This window comes from Octodon degus, unplaced genomic scaffold (assembly GCF_000260255.1).
Source record: "Octodon degus isolate 3935 unplaced genomic scaffold, OctDeg1.0 scaffold00234, whole genome shotgun sequence".
Lineage (NCBI taxonomy): Eukaryota > Metazoa > Chordata > Mammalia > Rodentia > Octodontidae > Octodon > Octodon degus.
Genome location: NW_004524810.1, coordinates 1,826,802 through 1,848,495, shown reverse-complemented (window position 1 = coordinate 1,848,495; position 21,694 = coordinate 1,826,802). Strand labels below are relative to the sequence as shown.

At 40.0% G+C, this 21,694-nt stretch overlaps 1 protein-coding gene across 5 annotated transcripts in view; it reads left to right on the top strand.

The window, feature by feature from the left end:
• The first annotated feature begins 2,821 nt into the window (after positions 1-2,821).
• Positions 2,822-21,694, top strand: part of Ica1 (islet cell autoantigen 1) — a 148,757-nt gene continuing 129,884 nt past the window's right edge. For all 5 annotated transcript variants that reach the window (XM_023705977.1, XM_023705975.1, XM_023705976.1 and 2 more), the window contains exons 1-3: positions 2,822-2,866; positions 16,084-16,176; positions 19,637-19,802. In XM_023705977.1, the coding sequence (XP_023561745.1) occupies positions 16,160-16,176; positions 19,637-19,802 (183 nt within the window). In that variant the 5' untranslated portion in view covers positions 2,822-2,866; positions 16,084-16,159. The remainder of the gene's footprint in view (positions 2,867-16,083; positions 16,177-19,636; positions 19,803-21,694) is intronic.

Genomic DNA, 21,694 nt, shown 5'->3' with positions numbered 1-21,694 from the left:
CGCTGTTCCCAAGGGCAATATTTTCTTTCCTGCCATGGAGTCCTGGAGAGTTGCTACATTTCACTGCTAAGTGGTGGGTACTGGGCAGTTGGTTAAAGGGACTCATTCAGATGTTGTTTATAAAAGTGCTGCCCAGTCTTTGGAATCAAGAAAAATCTTATATGAGTGTATCATTTGTAGCTAAGATGAAGAGGAATATGTATAGAACACTAAATGGCTAGCTTTTTTCCTAAGATCTTTTGTTCTTTCATATTAATTTTGGGTTTTATCCTAGTTTTGTGAAAAATATTAGTATTTTAGTGGTACTTTAGGTAAACCCATTTAACAACATTAGTTCTGCCCATCCATGAACATGGGAGGGTTCTCCATTTTATAATGTCAAATTTCTTTCTTAATCATTCTACAGTTTTCATTAAAGTCTTTAACTGTCTTCTATAAGTTTTGGTTCCATGGTGTAATTTTAAAGTTTTTGTGAAAGGAATTAATTTTTTGATTTCTTTCTGGGCAGAGTTGTCATTGGTAGATAAGAAAACGAGAGATTTTTGTGTGTTGATTTTCTTTTGTCTTTTTGATGAATAATATTTATCAGATTTTATTTGCTGGTAGAGTTTTTAGAGTCTTTTACACAAAGGATCACATCTACAAATAGAAACAATTTGCCTCCAATCCCCTTTCTTCCTCTTGCCTAATTGCTCTGGCTAATATTGCAAAAATTAGATCAAACAGGAGTGGTGAGCTTAGATAATTTTGTCTCATTCCTGATTTTAAAAGAACTACTTTTCCAATTTTTCACCACTTAGTATGAGATTCTCCATCCATATGTAACTTTTGCTATTTTTAGGAAAGATGCTTCCATACTTATTTTCTTATTTTTAATTTTTATTAATACCTGCTTATAGCACAAAATGATTACAGTCATCGTGGGAAGTTGGTACATGAACATCCGACATTCCCCTTTTCTTTCCACTCCCCTCCCCACCCCCATCTCTTTGTTCCCTGGCCATTTGCCAAAGACCAATCTCCTTGTTTCCTCTTTTCCTTTCATTGTTTCCTCTTACCTAAATTTTATTTTGCTTTTTCAATTATATATAATTTGGGTTTCTCATATAAAAGAAATGCAGCATTTTTAACCTTGTGTTTTGATTTATTTCATTCACTATGGTTTCAAGATGCATTTATTTTGGCTCAAACTTACCCTTATTTATGGCAGAGTAGTACTCTGTTGTATATAAGTACCAGTTATCTTTACCCATTCATCTGTTGGTGGACATATAAGCTGCTATAGACAGAAATATGCACGTAGCACTACAATATGATATCTTTAACTTTAGTGGATTTCTAACTGGTGGTCACCTTAATGCACACAGCTGAATTGAACTGGCCTGGTGCTGGGCGTGGGAGGCCCACCTGAGATTGTTGCTAGCAGCATAAAGGCAGAACAGGAGAAGCTGCTGAGACACTGTTAGGTATGCTGTTTGGAGAAGCTGTTGGAGATACTGGAAGCTGCTAGTTCTCTTGGGCTGTTCTGCTGGAAGACCTTGTCGTGCTGGCTTTCCCAATGAAATTTGGAGGAGCTTCAGGCCTCATCTTGAGCATTGCTTCCTGACTCTGGAGGGGAAGATGGTGCCCTGCTCAGCCTCAAGGGGAAGCTTGTTGCATTAGCTTTCCTGATGGGAGCTCAGCTTTCCTCATCGCTGGAGGAGCTCAGGACCTCACTGTTGCTGAGGATGGCTGGGGTACTTTTGGGGGAGCTCTGGCGCTTACCTTGAGCATTGCTTCCTAGCTCGAGTTCTGATCCCTCAGCCTGCTAGCACAGATCCTTCATCCTGCTGGCGTAGACTTTCTAGCTTCCACCACTGACCCTTGGGCCTCTTTGGCCCAGATCTGTGATGCAGGCCTGCATGAGACTTCGTTGTGGGCTCTGTGCCTCCAGTTGAACTTGTGGGATACACTGTTACAAGCTCTAGGTTTTCATCTTGACTCATACGGGATTTTAGGATCCAGGCCCTCAGCTGGAGTCTTTAGTGTTTAGTGTGTGGATAGATTTCCTACATTTGTCATACATGTTCTTGGGTGATTCCATATAAACTAATATTATAAAATGTGTCCTGTATTAAGTTGTTCCCCTTGCAAAACCCCAAGATCAGAACGTTCACTCTTTCTGGAAGATTTTTGGAAGGAGACTAGCTAGGTCAAATGGAATTTCTATTTTTAGTTCATCAAGGACTGTCCATACTGGTGTCCATGGTAGTTATCCTAGCTTATATTTCCCTCAGCAATGTAGATTGCCTCACTAAAATTTGTTACTATTTCATATCTTGATTATAGCTATTTTTTTTTCTGGAGTAAAATGGAACAGGATATAGCTTTCCATTTTCTGTTGTGCTCTTCAAACTTTTTCTCTGAGTGCTATAGTTTTCCTTGTGAAGATCTTTCTCTTCTTCGGTTAGGTTAATTCCTAAGTTTTTAATTTTTCTTTATGCTACTGTGAGTGGAATTGTAGGCTTAATTTCTTTTTCAATGGGTTTGTTATTGATGTATAGGAGGTTGATTTTATATCCTAATACCTTGCTGAATTTGTTTATTAATTCTACTTGTCTTTTGTTGGGCTCCTAGGTAAAGGATCATGTCATCTACAAAGAAGGATATTTTGACTTCTTCCTTTCCTATATGTGTCCCTTTTTTTTTCTATTGTTGATTACTCTGGCTAAAGTAATATATTAATAGTGATGGCGATAGTGAACACCTTGTCTTGTTCTTTATTTTATTTATTTTTTAATGTATTTCGTTGTTGCAGGGTCTCATTACGCAGCTAGAACTCATAGTGATCCTCCTGTTCTCAGCCTCCTCAACGGTGGGATTACAGGTATGTGCCACTATACCTGGACTCTGTGACTGGCCCAGCCCACTCTGGGTGCGGGGCTGGCATGGCATGTGGTGCGGGGGATTGAACCACTGTCCCTGAGCTTGCCTGAGCTTGCCTAAGCAGATGCTTTAGTCTGCTGAGCTATCTCACCAGCCCCTTGTTCTTTATTTTAGATGAAAGAGTCTTCTCTTTTAATATGATGTTGGCAACAGTATTGTCATTAATGATGTTTATCAGCTAGTGATAGTCTTTCTGCCTCTGTTTTCATCAGGGTATTTATCATGAGTAGATGTTGGTTTTGTCCAAGACTTGTAACAATTGAATGATTGTGTGATGTTTGTCCATGATCATGTAATGTACTACATTTATTGATTCACTACTGTGAACCATCCTTGCATCCCTATGAATCCTACTTGATCATAACCTTTTTGATGATTTGTTGAAGTTCGCTAGAACCTCTCTGAGGATTTTTGCATTAAAGCTATTTGCCTATAGGGTTTTTTGTTTTGTTTTGTTTTTAGTTGTCTGATTTTGGAATCAAGGCATGCTAGCTTCCAAGAATGAATCTGGCATTAACTCTTTCCCTGTCTGTTTTATTAGCATTTGAGAAGAGTTGCCATTGCTCGATCTTCCCTGAATTCTTTGTAGAATTCAGTGGTGAATGCATTGAGTCCTGGGCTTTTCCCAGTCAGTAGGATTTTATTCCTGTCCCAATTTCACCGATGTCAGTGGATTATTCAGAGTTTTTATATGTTCTTGTTTAAGTTTTGGTTATTTATATGTAGCTGGGACTCTACCCATTTCTCATGAATTCTCCACTTTTATGGAAAACAGGTTTTCAAAGTTGCCACTCAACATCTTCTGGATTTTGGTGGTATTGATTAGGATGCTGCCTTTTTCATTTCTAATTACATTGATATGGGCCCTTCTGTGACTTCTTTTGGTAAGATTGGTGACAGTTTGTGTATTTTGTTTCTCGTTTTGAAGAACAGTTCTTACATTCATTGCTTCTTTGTATTTTTTATAGCTTCAAAGTCAGACAAGTTTATTTTTTTAAATTGTTTTTTTACTTTATTATTGTCATTTTTAAAATGTATTTAGTACAGGGTCAATAGGGTCTCACTACCCAGCTCACACTTGTAGCGATCCTCCTGTTTTCAGCCTTCCAAGTGCTGGGTTTACAGGCATGCGCTACCTACCCAGTCTCAGTCGCTATCTCAGTGTACCTCCGGGGAGGGGGACCAGCATGGCAAGCCAGGGATCAAACCCCAGTCCCTGTGTCTCCCTAAGCAGGCACTTTAATCTGCTGAGCTATCTGACTGGCTCCCTATAGTTTCAAAGTCATCAATCCCTGCCCCTAACTATAGTGCCCTTCTTTGTATGAGCTTTTGGATTTGGTTTGTTCTTATTTTGTAGGACCTGGAGGTTCATCATTAAGTTATTTGTACTCACTATGTTGTTCTAAGTCTATTTACAGCAGTAGACTCTCTTGAGCTGCTTTTTGTATGTTTTTGGTTTGTTTCTATTGTAGCATCATTTGATTTTAGGAACTGTCTAGTTTTTTCTTTGATTTTTTTGGGGGTGTATTGATTACTCAAAACTTTATTGCAGTATCTCCATGTATTTGCATAATTTCTATAGTTTCTTTAGCAAGTGATTGCTAGTTTCATAGTCATGTGATCTGATAGGTATATTGGCTGGTTTCACTTCTTTTGTATTTATTTTACCATTATGTAGTCTATTTTAGAGAAGACTCCATAGGCCACTAAGAAGAGTGTTTATTCTGGTGGTAATGGTGAAATAAATATCTGTTAAATATTATAGGTGCATGCCACCATGTCCAGATTCATTTGTTTGAGGGTGCAATTCTACTGATTTTCTTTTCTTTTGTCTAGTTGATCTATATATGATATTAGGGCATTGAGATTCTCCACTACAGTTTTCATGACGTTTCTCTGATTTTTATGTCCAGTAGCATTTGCTTCATGAAGTTGAATGTGCCAGTATTTGGTACGTGTACGTTTATAATTGTTATCTCCCCTCATTGAATTTTCCCCTTTGCCCACATGTAGTGACCTTTGTTGCCTATTCTGATCAGTTTTGGCCTGAAGTCCATGTTCTCTGAAAGTAGGTAGCTACTCCTGCTTGTTTTCAGGTTACTGTTGGATGAAAAATTTGGTTTTTATCTTTTGATATTTTTTTAAAGAATTTTTGAAAGTATTTGGCTATTGCAGGGTCTCACTACACAGCTCAGACTCCTGGTGATCCTCCTGCTTTCAGCCATATAGGTGTGCACCACCACGCCCAGACTGGCTGGCTCAGCCTGTCCTGGGGGCGGTGCTAGCATGGCATGTGGTGTCAGGGATCTAACCACATTCCCTGTGCTTGCCTAAGCTTGCTTAAGCAGGTGCTTTAGTCTGTTGAGCAGTCTCACCAGCCCCTCCGCCTTTTGACTTTTAGTGTATAAATTTTAAAAATATTAAATGTGTTTCTTTTCTGCAACATAAGTTTGGATTTGGGTTTTTAGTCCAGTCTCCCAAGTTGTGTCTTGTTGGGGAGTTGAGTCCATTCGCACCAACAATTATTACTGAACAGTATTGACTTCTTCCTGTCATTGTATTGTTTTCCTGTTGCTGATTCTTCCTCCTCCCCCCTCAACTGCTCATGCTACCTGATGTATTCATTTAGTTCACTAAACTTTCTGCCGTTGTATGATTCAGCATCTCTTTCTAGTACATCCTCGAGAATTTGTTTTGATTGCTGTTTAGGCAGTCTTGAATTTCTTAAGGTATTCATTGTCACTGAAATACCTTATTTCTCCATCAAATAATTCTCCAGGATAGTTGAGAAGATATTTTTGTATGATATATACTATCTTGGTTTGGAAGTTAGGGGAAACATTTCATTTCAAGCTTTCCTGGCCTGTAATGTTTTTGTTGAAAACTCTGCTGTAATTCTAATGAGTTTACCTTTACGAATGATTTTTTTATTTTTCTCTAATGATTTTTAACATTCTATCCTTAGCTGTATGTTAAAAATTTTCCCCTTAGTGAAAAGCTTTCTGTGATTTTTTTTTCTGTAAACAGATTTTTTTATGCTATTCATGCCATCTCCTGATTTTTTACTAATTGTAGTTCATGTGATGTTTGGTTCTTTTGCATCACCCAGCAGCTGTTAGATCCATGTTCTGTGGTCACTTGCTTTTATGGTGTCCTTGTTACATGGCCATCTGTCTGAGCTCTGCATTCTATTTTTGTCATGCTGTTCTCACCCTGGCCACTTCCACTGCACCTACTTTCAATAGAATCTTTTATGTTCTGGATTTCTGTCCGGACTCTTAATTCTTTTCTAAATGGATAATTTGTGTGTTACATGGTTCTGTTTTGTTTAACTTAGTTAGCTTTTTGTTAGTGTCCTCTTTTGGTTAAAGTTTAGTTAGCTTTTTGTTAGTGTCCTCTTTAAACTTTGGTCTTGATGTATAATCTTCTTGAAGATGACCAACTGTAACAAATCTTCAAGAAGATTATACATCAAGACCAAGTAGGAGTCATACTGGGGATGCAAGGATGGTTCAATATAAATCCGTATGTTATGATGAAGATCTCTAGTTAGTGTCATTCTCTAATGATGCACTCTGGGCCTTTGTACTTGTTCTAATATATTATCTCCTTTTGTTATTTGTAGGAGGGGGCTGCATTGAAACTTGTCTAGTACTTGGTTCTCCAGAAACTAACTGGAGGAATTTTGATGACCAAAAGGCAACAAGAATTAGCATATAATTAAAACAGATTCAAAGCAACAATTATGTCACCACTGGTAATAGCAAAGAAATTAGCAACGATGATAGAGTCAAAGATAAACTAGATGTTGCCATTGCATACTAACTAGTAAGAGCTACTGCTGTATCACCCTTAACAATAGAAAAGAAATCTGTAATATCCAGAGACAAGGAAAAACCAAATATTGACGTGTACTAAATATCTACAAAATGCATTAAATAGGAAAAGTATTTCACAAATATAACATAGAGTCAGTTAAATATCTAAAAAATAGTAAATCTTAGTAGTAGTAATACTAAAAATGAAGGGTATAAGAGTAGGAAAGAAGTAAAATTTGAAAAATGAAAAAAGATGAGGAGAGAAAAGTTGTGTGAAAGATTCAATTATAGAGCAAAAGAAAACTATTAGAATTAGGTAAAAGTGACAGAAAAGAACTAACAATAAAAATAAGGAAAGGTAAAATAATATTTAAAAAATGAAAAAAGAAAAATGACCCTAAAGAGCCAACACACACACACACACACACACACACACACACACACACACAGAGTCCAAAATGTTTTTCTGTGTTGTAAAAAGTGTTTTCTTTCAACTGCCTATGAGAGGAATAGTGAGTCACTACCAAGTCCTCTATTTTTTTACACTGACTTTTTGCAAAAATGTTAAAGCTGCCTGCTCTGCCTGCTAGGAGAGGTCGGTGCATGGTGTCTTTTCTCGGGATGTTTTCACTCTGTCTGTATTTCTCTGTGCACTCCAGGCCACTGCTTTGTCCACTTAGTTTTCTGGCCTGTGAGCTATTGACGTGCCTCCCCCGTCCCGATTCCCCTCTGTTGGCACACTCCGGACTGTGGCAGTTGTCCAAGCCAAGGCATTGCCCTGATCATAATGGCAGATGGGGAAAGGCAAACAGGTTTCTGAGCTCTGTGCTGAGTGCAGGCATCAGGGAGGACATGGGAAGGGTTCCTGCCATCTGCTGAATTTACATAAGCTCTTTCGAACCCAGCCCCCTCTGAAAACCAGATGCTGCTGGCCTAATTTCTCACTGTAGCGGTTGAAGCTCTCGTGTCCTTCCTGGCCTTAGCTTAAACATGGGTAGCTGTCCCTGTAACTGTCTGCTGTGGTCATCGACCCAGTCACGGAGGTAGATTGACCCCAGAAACTCTGAAGTGTAGTTCTATGGCTTTAGATTCCTAGAGTATCTCAGTCTTAAATGATTAATTCCTTCTCAGAATGGCCCCTGGTTAATCACTCTCTAATATGGCAGACATTGCAATGGAGTTCTTCTCTATTTCTTGCCTGCTATATGGTAGGATTTATGTTCCAAGTGAAAATCTAGGCTGGTCAGAGTGCATCTTTCTTTCCTCTGCTTCATCTTCCAGTTTTCCCTTTTCTCTGTGATTTCTAGTTTTCTTGCTGGCTCTTCCTTAATTCCCAAAGTTGTTTTTTTTTTTTTTTTCTTCCTTTTTGGCGGAACCAGGGATTGAACTCAGAGCCTTGCATTTGCCAGAGAAGCACTTATTCTACTGAGCTTTCTCCCCGGCCCCTCCAAGGGTTTTTTTTCTCTTCACTAATTGTTTTCCAGGATTATAAGTTCTGTTCCTAGAGAAGATATGATATGCTGTTCAACACTACACTTCCATCTTCCTTTTCCTCCTTGTATAAATTTATTCAGAGTTTTTATGGAAGGAAGGAATTTGTTAGTCTTTTTCTGCGTCTTTTTAGATGATCCTGTGATTCTTTTTTAATCACTGATTTTTGTGATATATTACATTTATTGATTTACATCTTTGAACTATTCTCACATATCTGGGATGAAACCAATTTGTCAGTGTGTGATGTTTCTTAATATGCTGTTGAATTCCGTTAGGATAAATTTTGTTGAGAATGTTTGTATCTATGTTCAAGGATACTGATCTGTATTTTTCTTTTGTTTGTTGAGTCCATGTGTAGTTTAGGTATCAGAGTAACTCACTTCATAGAATGAGTGTGAAAGCATTCTTTACCTTTCAATTTCATGGAAAACTTTCAAGAGCACTGACATTCTCCTTTAAAGATCTGGTAAAGGGCTGGGGAGATGGCTCAGTGGTCTAACTGCCTGCCTGGAAAGCACAAGGACCCAAGTTCAATACCTGGTACTGCATGCCCTGCCTAGTCACTGAAACCAAGTGTGATGTCACACACCTGTAATCCCAGCACTGGGAAGGCTGAGACAGGAGAATCACTATGAGTCTGAGCTGTACGTAGGGAGACCCTGTACCAAATAAACTTTTTTAAAAAGATCTGGTAAAGTGCATTAGTAAATGCATTATGTTCTGGGCTCTTACTGTTTGGGAGAGTTTTTATTATGTCTTTGATTGTTAGTCATATTATGTCTTTGATTGTTAGTCATATGTTTATTTTTTATTTTTTTATGAGCAGAATATATTTATTGAGGGAAAGAAAGCTCCTGTCTGAGAGAGGGACAGGAGGGGGGCCCGAGCAGGTTGTCCCTGGGAAGTCATATGTTTAGATTTTCTTTTATCTTATTTCAATTTTGGTAGGTCATCTATATGTAACTAGAACTGTGTCCATTTCTTGTAGTACTCTAATTAATTGTAGTAGACATTCTCAAAACAGTTTCTAATAGTTCTCTGGGTTTCAGTGGTGTCAGCGTCCTTTCACGTTTTTCAGCTCTAGTTTCATTTGGAGCTTTTCTTTTCGTAAGCTTTGCTAAGGATTTACTGCCCTTGTTTACCTTTCCAAAGAACCAGCTCTTATATTTGTTAATCATTCCCATTGTTATTTTAGTCTACTTAATTAACTTCTGCTCTGATCTTTATTTTTATTTTGAGGAAAAAAAGATAAAATAGCAATGAAACAATTTCAAAACGGGTTAGTAGGATAGTTACAGTAATTAATACATTGCATATTGTTGTCTTTGTATCAATTATTCAGAGGACAAGATGCAGACATGGTATCTTGTCTAAACAATATTAGTAAAGGGCTGGCCAGATAGCTCATCGGAATAAAGCGCCTGCTTAGGCAGAGTGCTACAGCTGGGGTTCAATCCCCAGTGTGCAGTGTCGGCCTCGCCCCTGGGGGGCACGCTGAGATGGTGATTGAGACTGGGTATGGTGGCGCATGCCTATAATCCAAGCGCTTGAGAGGCTGAAAACAGGAGAATCACTACAAGTCCGATCTACAGAGTGAGACCCTGTAGACCCTGTCCTAAATACATAAAAAAAAAGTACAAACCTTTCTTCTCAATGAACTAAGAGAAACTGGCTGTATATCTATCCTAACTACTATATATATATAACAAAATGGTCTTTTATTTGTATCCCCCTTTTCTGTTTTGTTTTGTCAGAGATGCATATTTCATTGCAGTTAGAGAAACGGTATTTGGAGAAGTCTTTAAATGACCTTTTTATACTTGGTGCTGATCCAAAGATTGTAGGTACTTGAATTCAGCAGAATAACCCAAGATAGTCCAATAGTCCAGCAGTTCTTGCACTCACTGTCTAGTCACCAAAAGAATATTTCTTCAAGGCCCTTAGGAAGAATGAAGGCCAATACTAAGCATCCTCATCTTAATGAAGCATTAAGGACCACTTGATAGTAAAGCATCACGTGTTCCAGAAGTTGCTCACATTTAGTATTTCTAAATAAAAATACTGCTTCTGGGATTGCAGTTACAATTCTAATTAAGAGCTATATTTTGGATCTTGATTGTTCTGAGTCTCATATATTAAATGGTTAGTTCCCAACATGGTTCTATCGGGCAGTAGGAACCTTTGAGGGGTGGGATCTAGTGATGTATTATAGGTCACTGGAGGAGTCCCCTCAAAGGGGACTTGACTGACCTTATCCACCTGGTCTTTTATTATTATTTCTCTTTCTACTGGTCTGGGGTTTTGTTTATTCTTGTGTTTCTAGGACCTTGAGATATGACATTAGTTTGTTTAACTGAGTTCGTTCTGTTTTCTAACGTGGACACTCATGACTACAAATATTCTTCTTAGAACTGCTTTCATTATGTTTCATAGATTCCAGTGCATTGTATTTTCATTTGGTTCAAGGAATTTTTCCATTTCTCACCTGATTTTTTTCAATGACCCACTGATCATCCAATCGTGTATTATTGAGTCTCCATCTCTGTGTGGCTTCTGTGGTCTCTTTTGCTGTTTATTTGTAGTTTTGTTCCTTTGTAATCCCATAGGATGCATAGGATTGCCTCAGTTTACTTAGTAAAACTTATTTCGTAGCCTAAAGTTAGTCTATTTTGGAAGAAGTTTTTTAGGCTGCTGAAAAGAATGTGCATAATGTATCTCCTGCTTTTGGATAAAACACTCTGTAGATATCTATTAATCCCATTTGATCTGTAGTGTAATTTAATTTTGATATTTCTTTGTCAATTTTTGTCTGGTTGGCCTACCAACCTATATGTGAGAGTAGGGTATTGGAGTCACCCACTACGATTGCATCGGGGTCTGTGTATTGCCTTCTGTCAGTTAGTATTTGTCTTACATAATTGAGTGAATTGACATTTTGTGCATATATTTACAGTTATTATCTCTTCTTTGTTCTCTTCTAATTTATTTAAAATCTACTTTGGCAGACATTAGTATAGATATTCTGACTTTTTTTTTTGTATGTATGTATTTAGTACAGGGTCTATAGTGTCTCACTACACAAATCAAACTCATAGTCATCCTCCTCTTTTCAGCCTCCCAAGCTCTGGGATTACAGGCACCCACCTCCACACCCAGTCTCAGTTGTCATCTCAGTGTGCCCTGGGGGTGGGGCTGGCATGCCAGGCTCGGGATGGAACCCCAGTCCCTGCATCTGCCTAAGCAGGCGCTTTAATCCACTGAGCTGGCTGGCTGGCCCTAGCTTGCTTTTGGATTCCATAAGGCTGGAGTATATTTTCTGTTCTTTTGCTTTTAGTCTGTGCATGTTGTTTCAGGTAAGATACGTTTCTTGCACAAAATATATATTTGGGTCTTTAAGTATCGCCTTCTAATCTGTGTATTTTAATTTCGCAATGAAATAACTTATAAATATATATACCAATATACTAATTCTTGTCATTTTGCTAATGTTTGATTCACTCACATTCTCATCTGCTTTTCTAAGACATTCTTTACAGTAGGTAAGAGCTTCTCCACATTTTATTATTGCCTTTTTTTTTTTTATTACTGACTATTCTAGTGTATCTCTCTTGTCATCATGCCCTGAGAGTCTTTCTTCTCTTTCACCAAAACTACTGTTGAAAACTTCAGCTGAAATTGTATTTAAAACACTTGGTCAAATTGAGGTTTTCATTTCCAAAATTTCTATTTGGTTCTTTTTCAAAACTTCTATTTCTTTACTAAAAGGGTGTCCCATATCTTGCATTGTCTTCTTTAATTCATTCAGCTGCTTATTTGTATTTCTTTGACTTCGCTGATCATTCTAATAATTGATTATGTCATGCTCGTTAGTATTTTCCCTGATCTCACTTATCATTTTAATTATCAGCTTCTAAATTCCTTGTCTGGAACTTCATATCTCAACAGTGATGGTATTATTTACAAGTTTTGGAGGTGTCGTGTTGCCTTTTTGCCTCATGATTGTTGTGTTTTGTGTTGAGGTGTGCACATCAGCTGGGATGGATATTTCTATTGCTATTGCATACACGCCCTTTTAGTAAGTGGCTTTCTCTTTGCGGTGTGCCCGAGGCTTTTGGTACATCTCAACAGGGAAGTACCCACTCAAACCATTCACAGTGCTAGGGTCAGTCCCTAGCAGTGCTTTGCGGTGAGCAAGTATCTCCCAGTCACATCAACATCTAAAGAACCAGCCATATGTCCACATGTAAACCTTGTTTTAAAAGCTTCCTACTATTTCACTAATTCAGAAAAAGGAGACAAGCAGTACATGATATACTAGGCAAGAAAGATATTAATGATCATGTTTATATCTAAGAAGAAGGAGGCAGGAGGAGAGACATGAGGGGTTATGAAAGGAGAAGGAAAAAAGGAAGAGAATAAAAATAGCAAGTGAAGGACCAGCCAAATAGCTCAGCAGATTAAAGTACCTGCAAGTGGGGGGTGGTGGCGGCGGTGGTGCAGTCCCCCAGCCTGCCTTGCCGGCCCTGACCCAGGGCATGCTGAGAGAGCCATTGAGACTGGGCGCGGTGGCATGTGCCTGTAATCCCAGCTCTTGGGAGGCTGTAAGCAGGTGGATCACTACAAGTCTGATCTAGTCGTGAGACCCTGAACACCCTGTAGACTCTTCCCTAAAACAAAAAAAAAAAAAAAAAGCAAGTGAGAGAAGAGATGCAGGGATTGAATCTACTTAACAAACTAACAAAACAAGTGAGAAAACCCCGTGAAACGAGCTTTCATGTGGGAAGGCGTGACGTGCTCTAGGAGGCGTGCCTCTCCACACTCTGCTCCACTGTTCACGCTGAATGTCTCTGCGCAGGGTGCAGTGCTGGGTGCGCCGTGCCTGTGCTGTGCTGTACTATAAGAAGATGCTAGTGCCCAGTCTTTCTTTTTTCTTTTTTCTTTTAAGTATTTAGTGCAGAGTCTCACTACACAAGTCAGACTCATAGTGATCCTTCCTGTTTATAAGCCTCCCAAGTGCTGGGATTATAGGCGTGTGCCACCACGCCCAGTCTCAGTCGCTGTTTCAGTGGACCTGGGGGAAGGGCCAGCACAGCGTGCCACAGATGGGGATGGAACCCCGGCCCTGCATCTGCCTAAGCAGGTGCTTTAATCCGCTGAGCTATCTGGCCAGGCCCCAGCACCCAGTCTCACTCTGGTCCCTGTAGAAGTGCTCCCGAGCTCGAACCCTTCCCTGCAGAACCTCGTGTGTCTCAACTCCTTTCCCATCCGGATATTCATATTGCCACTCCACGTTGTCTTGTTCTGTTCTCTTCCTCTTGCGCGGGCTCAGTGTGCTTGCTGCCGCCTGGCTTTCCTGCCACTGGCTAGTGCACTGAGACTTTTCCAACCAAGAGTCCAGTGTTCTGTGGCCCAGCCTCGAGGGTCTTTCTCTGTACCGTCTGATTTTACTCTTACTATCACAGTACCGTTCTCCTCAGTCCAAGAAGACTCCTAGGGAGGATGCCCACTGCCTCCTGGAGAGAAGTACTGGCTGTGCTCCAGACAGAACGAATTCGGGAGCTTCTGTTCTTCCACGCTGTGTACAAAGGCAGATTTACCTTTCGCTTACTGCCCCAGTAGAGGGATGGTTCCTCTCCTTCCTGAGCTGTCATTTGTTCTGTGCCAGTGCATGTGGTTACTGTGACTCTGTGTGTGTGTGTGTGTGTGTGTGTGTGTGTGTGTGTGTGTGTGTTATATACTTGGTTGTTACAGGGTCTCACTATGCAGCTCGGACTCATGGTGCTCCTCCTGCTTTCAGCCTCCCCAGTGCTGGGTTTACAGGCACATACCACCGTGCCGAGTCTGGCTGGCTCAGCCCGCCCTGGTACGGCATGCAGGACCCGGGATCGAACCCTTGTCTCTGTGTTTGCCAAAGCAGGTACTTAGTCTGCTGAGCTAGCTCACTGGGGATTGAACCGCAGGCCCTGTGAACTTGCCTAAGCTTGCCTAAGCAGGCACCCCAGTCTGCTGAGCTGTCTTACCAGCCCCTCACTTGTGTCTTTAAGTATCAGTATTTCTGGGTTTTGCCTGGGTGCTTGTTCCCTCAAGTTGAAATCCAGGGATTTCTTCCTGTCCCTGACCATCGCCTCAGCCAGCCATGTTTGAATGGGTTTAGACGCATCTTCAGGAGTGGCCTGCGAGAACTTGCGTGGTGGATGCCTCCAATTCTTGTTCATTTCTTTATTTAATATGAAATACTTTAACTCTATAAGAGCACAGATGTAATATACTGTCCACATGGCTTAACGAGAAAATGCTACATGGACAGTAACAGCCTTGATACACGTCTCTCAAACACATCCTGCATCTTTCCCAGCTGTCTGGAATTTAGTATTCATTCATCACTGCTCAGAAATTCTTTACACTGAGGGCCTGCCTGGCAAGCACAGAGATGCGGTCAAACCCCAGTACCGTATGCTGTGCCAGTACTGTGCCAGCCACTGAGGCTGGGCATGGTGGTGCACACCTGTAATCCCAGCCCTGGGCAGGATGAGACAGGAGGATCCCTAGGAGTCTGAACTGCATAGTGAGACCCTGTATCAAATAAATAAGAAAACAATTACATTGAGTTGCATTCTCCAGTGTATACCCATTTTGTGCTTTTAATGTATCAGTTACAATAAATTTAATTTAAAAACATGATTTTTTATTTATTTGATACAGGGTCTCACTACACCACTCAGACTCATAGTGATCCTCCTGTCTCGGTCTCCCCAGCCCTGGGTTACAGGTGTGTACCACCACGCCAAGTTTAGCATGATGATTTTAGTGTTAAAACACACACAGTTGTTGCAGGCGCTCTGGGCTTGGAACTTAGCAGTACTGTGCAGTCTGCCTCTTTACAGAGGAATTCATATTTATTATTTTTTTGTCAGGCAGTATTTTCTTTTTAGTTTCTTTTTTGCTGATGATGTATGTTTGCTGGATATAATAATTACATTCACCTTGGGGAATTGTTACCTGTACACATCACATCTTAATCATTTTCATTTTACATCCCTGCCTTATCCTCCCATCTCTCCCCCTTCCCACCTCCACACTCTGCCTCTTTCTTTGTGGCTGTCTTTTATTTCTAAGTTATTTATATTTAACTTTACCTTTTATCGAAAGGTCATAACCCAAAATTTTGAAGTGTGATTTTTTTTAAAGAGAAATTCTTTATAAGCATATAATTTATTATCTCTATCAACAATATCTAGCTTTTTTGGGCTGGTGAGATAGCTCAGCAGACTAAGCACCTGCTTTGGCAGGCACAGAGACCAGGGTCCGATCCCCAGATCCCCAGTCCCGCATGCCACGCCAGCCCCATCCCCCGGGACACGCTGAGCTGGTGAAGGTCCAGGCGTGGTGGCGCATGCCTGCAATCCCAGCGCTGGGGAGGCTGAGACTGGAGGATCACTATGAGTACGAGCTGCATAGTGAGACCCTGGACCAAGCTCATAAATTAAAAAAACAGCTTTCTTTTGCATATTTTTAAAGTTAATATAACTTGTAACATAGTTTATATCACCTTCTGAAACCTTTTTTTTTTTAAGTCTTTTTTTATCTTCACTGTTGAATTCTTTTTTTTTTTTGTGCTTAGTCTGCTGAGCTATCTGGCCGGCCCTACTGTTGAATTCGTAACACTTCATTTGGGATATTTCTTCCAGTGTTATTTAAATAAATTATTCTCAGGGCCAATAAGCAACACTTTGAAATAGTGTTTAGCCCCCTAAAATACAACTTAAATGGCTTACGTTGAAAAAGATTATGTGAAAAATTAATGTATAATGTAGTGTGTAAATGAAACACTTTTGTTTCATTTCAGGTTTAATATAACGGATCCTCTCGTGCTTTTTCCCTGTCCCTTTTCCCAAATTGTCAGCAGTCGAAAAAGGACAAAAATGTCAGGACAAAAATGGTAAGTAATTTTTTTGCATATTAAAAATTGGGATAGTCTAGTCTAATAAGGTGGCAGTTACATCATTTATGATCAGTGAATTATTTAATGGAAATATCAGCAGCCCAGTGAGCCGTAAATAGAGCTGGGGAGGCAGCTCAGCAGCGTAAGTGCTTGCCTGGCATATGCAAAGTCCCGAGTTCAATTCCCAGTACCAGAAAAAAAAAATAGAGAGAGAGAAAGAAATTTATTAGCAGTAAGTAATTTGATAGCGCTTCTTTACTGGTAAGCATATCCAAATTCAGTATCCCTACTCAATATGGAAGAATGAAAAACTAAGCAAAAAAATATGTAAATTTTTGTCTAGTGTGTAGTTTCTAAAAAATTCACTTCTGTATAACTTCAGAATCTAATGATGATTTTTACCACCACTTTTTCGAACTCATTGAGTTGGTGTATTTTTTATCTTATTTATAACTTCCACCATTAAAGACATAAGGGAATTGCATATAGGGTAGCTCTTAAACGGTGACTCTACAATCACATACTACTCAAATTATTTATCCTCATGATTTCCAACTATTGTGGACATGTGAAAGGTACTTGTGGTTAGAAGTACAGCATGTTGAAGAAAGCAGGTGTGGTAATCATTGTTCATTCTGTCATTTATGTGCCTATAACACACTTAAGCAGCATACAAAGCCTCTTTCCAGTTCCAGAGCTCTTCAAGCAGCGTGTTGCAGCCCTTTACACACGATTCATCCAGCAAGCAGATTTTTGTCCAGTTTTACCTTCTTTACTTGCATGAAAGGTAGCACATACCTGCACTTTTATATACAGTTAATTAAAATAAGCAAGCTTCTAATATCTCCCCTCTCTTTAGAGAAGCATTCAAGCCTGAGTCCTCTGTGATATAAAATGTCAAACTTCAAGAGAACTTCTGAAATGTGATGTTTTTGAAGTAATAAATCAGTGGCCAAGGGACATCATTTCCCTGACAATCATCTAAGTGTTGTCAGACATTTTTTCCCCTTAACTGCTTCACCTTATACCTCTTGGCTGGCTTTATCTCATGACGTTGGCTGTCATATGCTGGCAGGAGGTGCGGGCAAATAATAGTCACTTGTCCGAGAGACTGGAAGGCCCGAGGGAGGAGACTGGTTCCCAGACTCCTGCTAGCTACCCCACTTCATGGCTTGTGCTGAAAGATAAGGGCTGCAGAACGCATGGTGATAAGCACTGGACTGCAATTTAAAGGCTTGGGTTTTAAGCAAGATTTTTAACAATCAGAAACTTAAGATTTCTTATCGTTTGAGATGGTAGGGGCCAGAGGTGCTCTCCAGCTTTCTAAAGTCCCCCCACCCTTTTTGTTCAAAGTTGAAGCTTATTCGTGCCTATCTGTGATCATTGGTGAAAGAAGATACCACAAAAAAAGTCCACCGGATGCCTCATTCCTGAGAACCGTGTTGTGAAGTCTCCACAGCGTTGGGGCTGGGATCCTCCCAATCCTTAACTGTGTTTTAGCTTTCCCATTGCTGGGGCCAAGTGCTCGACACCAGTGTTTTAGAGAGAGGTTTAATTGGGTTCAAGTTCCAGAACATTCAACCCATCTTGGCTGGTTCAGCAGAGTCAGGAAGCGCGCCTAAGAAAGGGGTCCGGTGCCAGGCACTGTAGGTAGCAAAGTCAAGCCTCGCAGACCCACCCAGACACACCTGGGCGGGAGCTTGACTGATCCTCTCGCGGCTCCCAAGCCCAGCAAGCTGACCTGTCACGTGCATGTTGCATGAAGATTATTTTTTATATAAATGTTATACATGATTTTGGTCTTATTTTCTTGGCTATGTACTCACGACTTAAATATTTAAATAATGCAGATAGAGATAGAGTGTATCATGAAAGTCTCCCATAATCCTGCCTTTCTTACCAAAGACAATATTATTAAGGCAGCGTCTGAAATGCTGGCATTTTAAGAATAAACTTGCAAATTGAAAATTGTAAACTTCATAAAGATGCAAATGGAAGAGATGAAGCATCATGTTTAGAGATACTGGTATTTTGATCTAGTGGTATAAGTCAATTCATGGGACAGAAGCCTGGACATCTAGGTGCAATGAGCTATGTGTGTATGGAGGACCGACGTTTGGGGCCCTCTGTGGACCTCTGGAGCTGGAATCCTTGACCAGGGAAGGTGTGGGCAGGACAGGGAGCAGCACAGTACCAGCAGAGGACTTACTGTTGGCCTTGGGGACATTCCGGTCACTTTCGGAGAATTCCATTTCATTTTCAACTTTGTTTTTGATTTCATCTTTGTATTCATTTGTTTTGTTCTTCAACCCTTCCGGAAGAATGGCTTTCTATCTATATTTTAAGCATTTATGTTAAAGAATTTAAAGTCTTTAACATCAAGAGTCTGTTCTGTGGCCTTTTTTGTTTTACTTTATTAGTCCTGTCTTCAGCACATAATGATTGCATTCACTGTACAAAATTGGTACATGTACATAACACATGTGAATTCTTTCTTCATCTTTTCCCCTCCCACCTTTTATTTTGCCAGATCAGAATCATTTATTTTATACAACCTTATAAAATTAATTATCACATATACAAACTGAAAACTAGACTAATAGGCCAAAGAACATATAAAACACATAAGATAATTATAATAGGTCAAAGTAAAGTGTTAGATACATTGTCCACACTGGATTACAAACTTTTTCCCCCTTTTTTTCCTATTACATGTCTTTTAATTCATACATACTATGTTTATATGTTGAGTTTTTCATATAAGAGAAAGTATGCTTTTTTTTTTTGATATGAGGTCTTACTGTGCAGTTTGGACTCAGGACTCATAGTGATCCTCCTGTCTCAGCCTCTCCAGTGCTGGGATTACAGGCATGTACCACCACACCTTGTTTGGGTGGATGGCACAGTGTACCCATGGTGCCAGGGTGAATGTGGCACATGGTACCGGGGATTGAACTCAGGTCCTTGCACTTGCCAGGCAGGCACTTAGACCACTAAACTAACTCCCCAGTCCAAGAAAGAATGGGGTATTTAAGTTTGTGTGAACAGATTTTAAATTTTTATTGACTTTTTGTTGTAGGAACAATGAATCTGAGATCTCTACTCTTTCAATCACTTTTTGAATGCATAATACGGTTTGATACAGTACCTCTAGGTATTTTGTCCATCTACACAAGCAGCATGTGAAACCTGTTGATACCTAAATTCTTTTCTAAGTTTAGTTTCTCAATTTTCTTAAAAGGATTCTAACTTTCTTCATACTAACTTTTAAGATTTTAGAATCAGGAAGGACTGATTGGCCTTCTTGTTGTGATAAACACAGAAAGTATTTACAAGTTTATTAATGTGGTAAATATAAATTTGTACTAGAAAGTCAGGGTTAGATAAATGCTTTCATACAATACTATCCTGGCAGTCATGAAATTCATGAGTAAAATGCTTCTTTAAATGTTTTTAGTGGTTATTCCTGGGACTTGCAGGATCGCTATGCTCAGGACAAGTCTGTTGTCAATAAGATGCAGCAGAAGTATTGGGAAACCAAGCAGGCCTTCATCAAAGCCACGGGGAAGAAGGAGGATGAACACGTGGTTGCCTCGGATGCAGACCTGGATGCCAAGCTGGAGGTGAGCTCCTTTCCGCTCAGCACCATGCTGGAGCCCTCACCTGGGCAGGCCTATGTGTGCTTTGTATGTGAAAATGAGAAACATCTAGGATCCAGAAAATTCCATCCTCGCACATCAACACGTTCTCATTAACCACCACCATGACTCAGTTGATTTGTTCTTTAAGCGCTTCATTGAATGTATGGCCCATGCTAAATTCCTGTTAAATTTTTTCATTGTAAAGAGTAAAAAATAAGGGCCAGCAAGATGGCTCAGTAGTCTAAGCACTTGCTTAGGCAAGTGCAGGGGCCAGGGTTTGATCCTTGGCACCACATGCCATGCCAGCCCTGCCCCCCGGGCATGCTGAGCTGATGATGGAGTCTGGGCATGGTGGTGCGTCCTTGTGATCCCAGCACCAGGGAGGCTGAAAACAGAAGGATCACTGCAAGTCTGAGCCGTGTGGTGAGACCTTGCACAAAAAAACATAAATAATAATAATAATAAAAAAACCATTGGAAACTATACAGAATTAAAAAAAAAAAAAAAAGACCAAGGTGATACGAATTCAACAATGGTTTATGAATGGTTTGTTGCATATTGTTGTCTCCGAAGTAGTTGTTCAGATTACCAGCTATAGGATTGCAAAACTGGTCAAAAATATTAAACATTAACTGTTCCTTTCAATAAACCAAAAGCAACTGGCAGTGTAATTTTCTTAGCTGTATTGTGTCTATCTGTCTAATATATATTTTCTCACTCTCTCATTCTTTTCTCCTTTCCCTCATCCCAGGTATTCTTTCCTTTGAAGAGCCTCTTTCCCTTTCACAGTATTTATGGTACCTTTCAGATTTTATGTACTCTTTCAGGTTCCTACACTAGGGAGATGATACGATGTCCTATTAAATGTTGAATAAAATTAATACAATCAAAGAGCTGCAACCAGTCTTATCTAAGGAATTAGAATTGGAATGTAGACCAGGCCTATGCAGAACCTCCTAATGTTTAGATTGCCCAATGAGAGGTGGACTAAATTTGTTACTATCAGTACCTTCTCCAATGAATCTGGGTTACTCTTGGGCCTTCTGGTTGTTGAACCTTAAGAGAACTACCCAGTTTTTGTTTTTTTTTTTATTTTGATTTTCTTAGAGCATGAAATGGAGATAAGAATAATTACTTATTATAACTTCTATGAATGCTAATTTACATAGCTAGAGTGGTGGCTAATGTTGTCAGGTGCTCATGTCCCAGGGACTATTGAAAATACTTTCCACTTTATCTCTGATACCAAGCAAAGCTCCTGACATACCTGGCCCCGGCTTCCCTCGCCTACATTTTTTTCCCACAACACTTACATTAGCCTCTCTACCTCCAGCCATCTTGAGTCATTCTCAGTGCTCGGGCTCAGCCAGGAAAGCTCACCTGTAGTCGGACTGGACACAGCGTCTTCAGATCTTCCCTTGACCGACTTCTCCTCATAATTCCAGTCTCAGACTACTGGTGCCCTTGAAAAGCCTCACCTTGGTGTTTAAGGTCACACTCTTTACCCCCATTCCTCACCTAGCCCGCATTCACTAATACACAACCTTGTTTCATTGCTCATTGGATTGTCTTAGGTCTTTGCTTTTCTGCTTGTCTTGTCGCCTCTGAAGGCGCAGGGCCTGTGTTGGCCTTAGTCACCACTGTGGCTCCACGCAGGAACACTGTACACATTTGACAGGTTCTCACTAAATGACTGCACCTGCTCGTGTGATTGCTGTTCTTTCTCAGCCCTTGCTCTACTTCTGTTGTTGGAAGCTTTGAAGTAGAATCTGGGTTGGACAAGAATGTTCTCCAGAAGATTCTACTATTGAAAAAATTAGACTCAAGAAACATCCTTTCTGGAGACAATAAGATGTTTATATGTGCGGATCTGA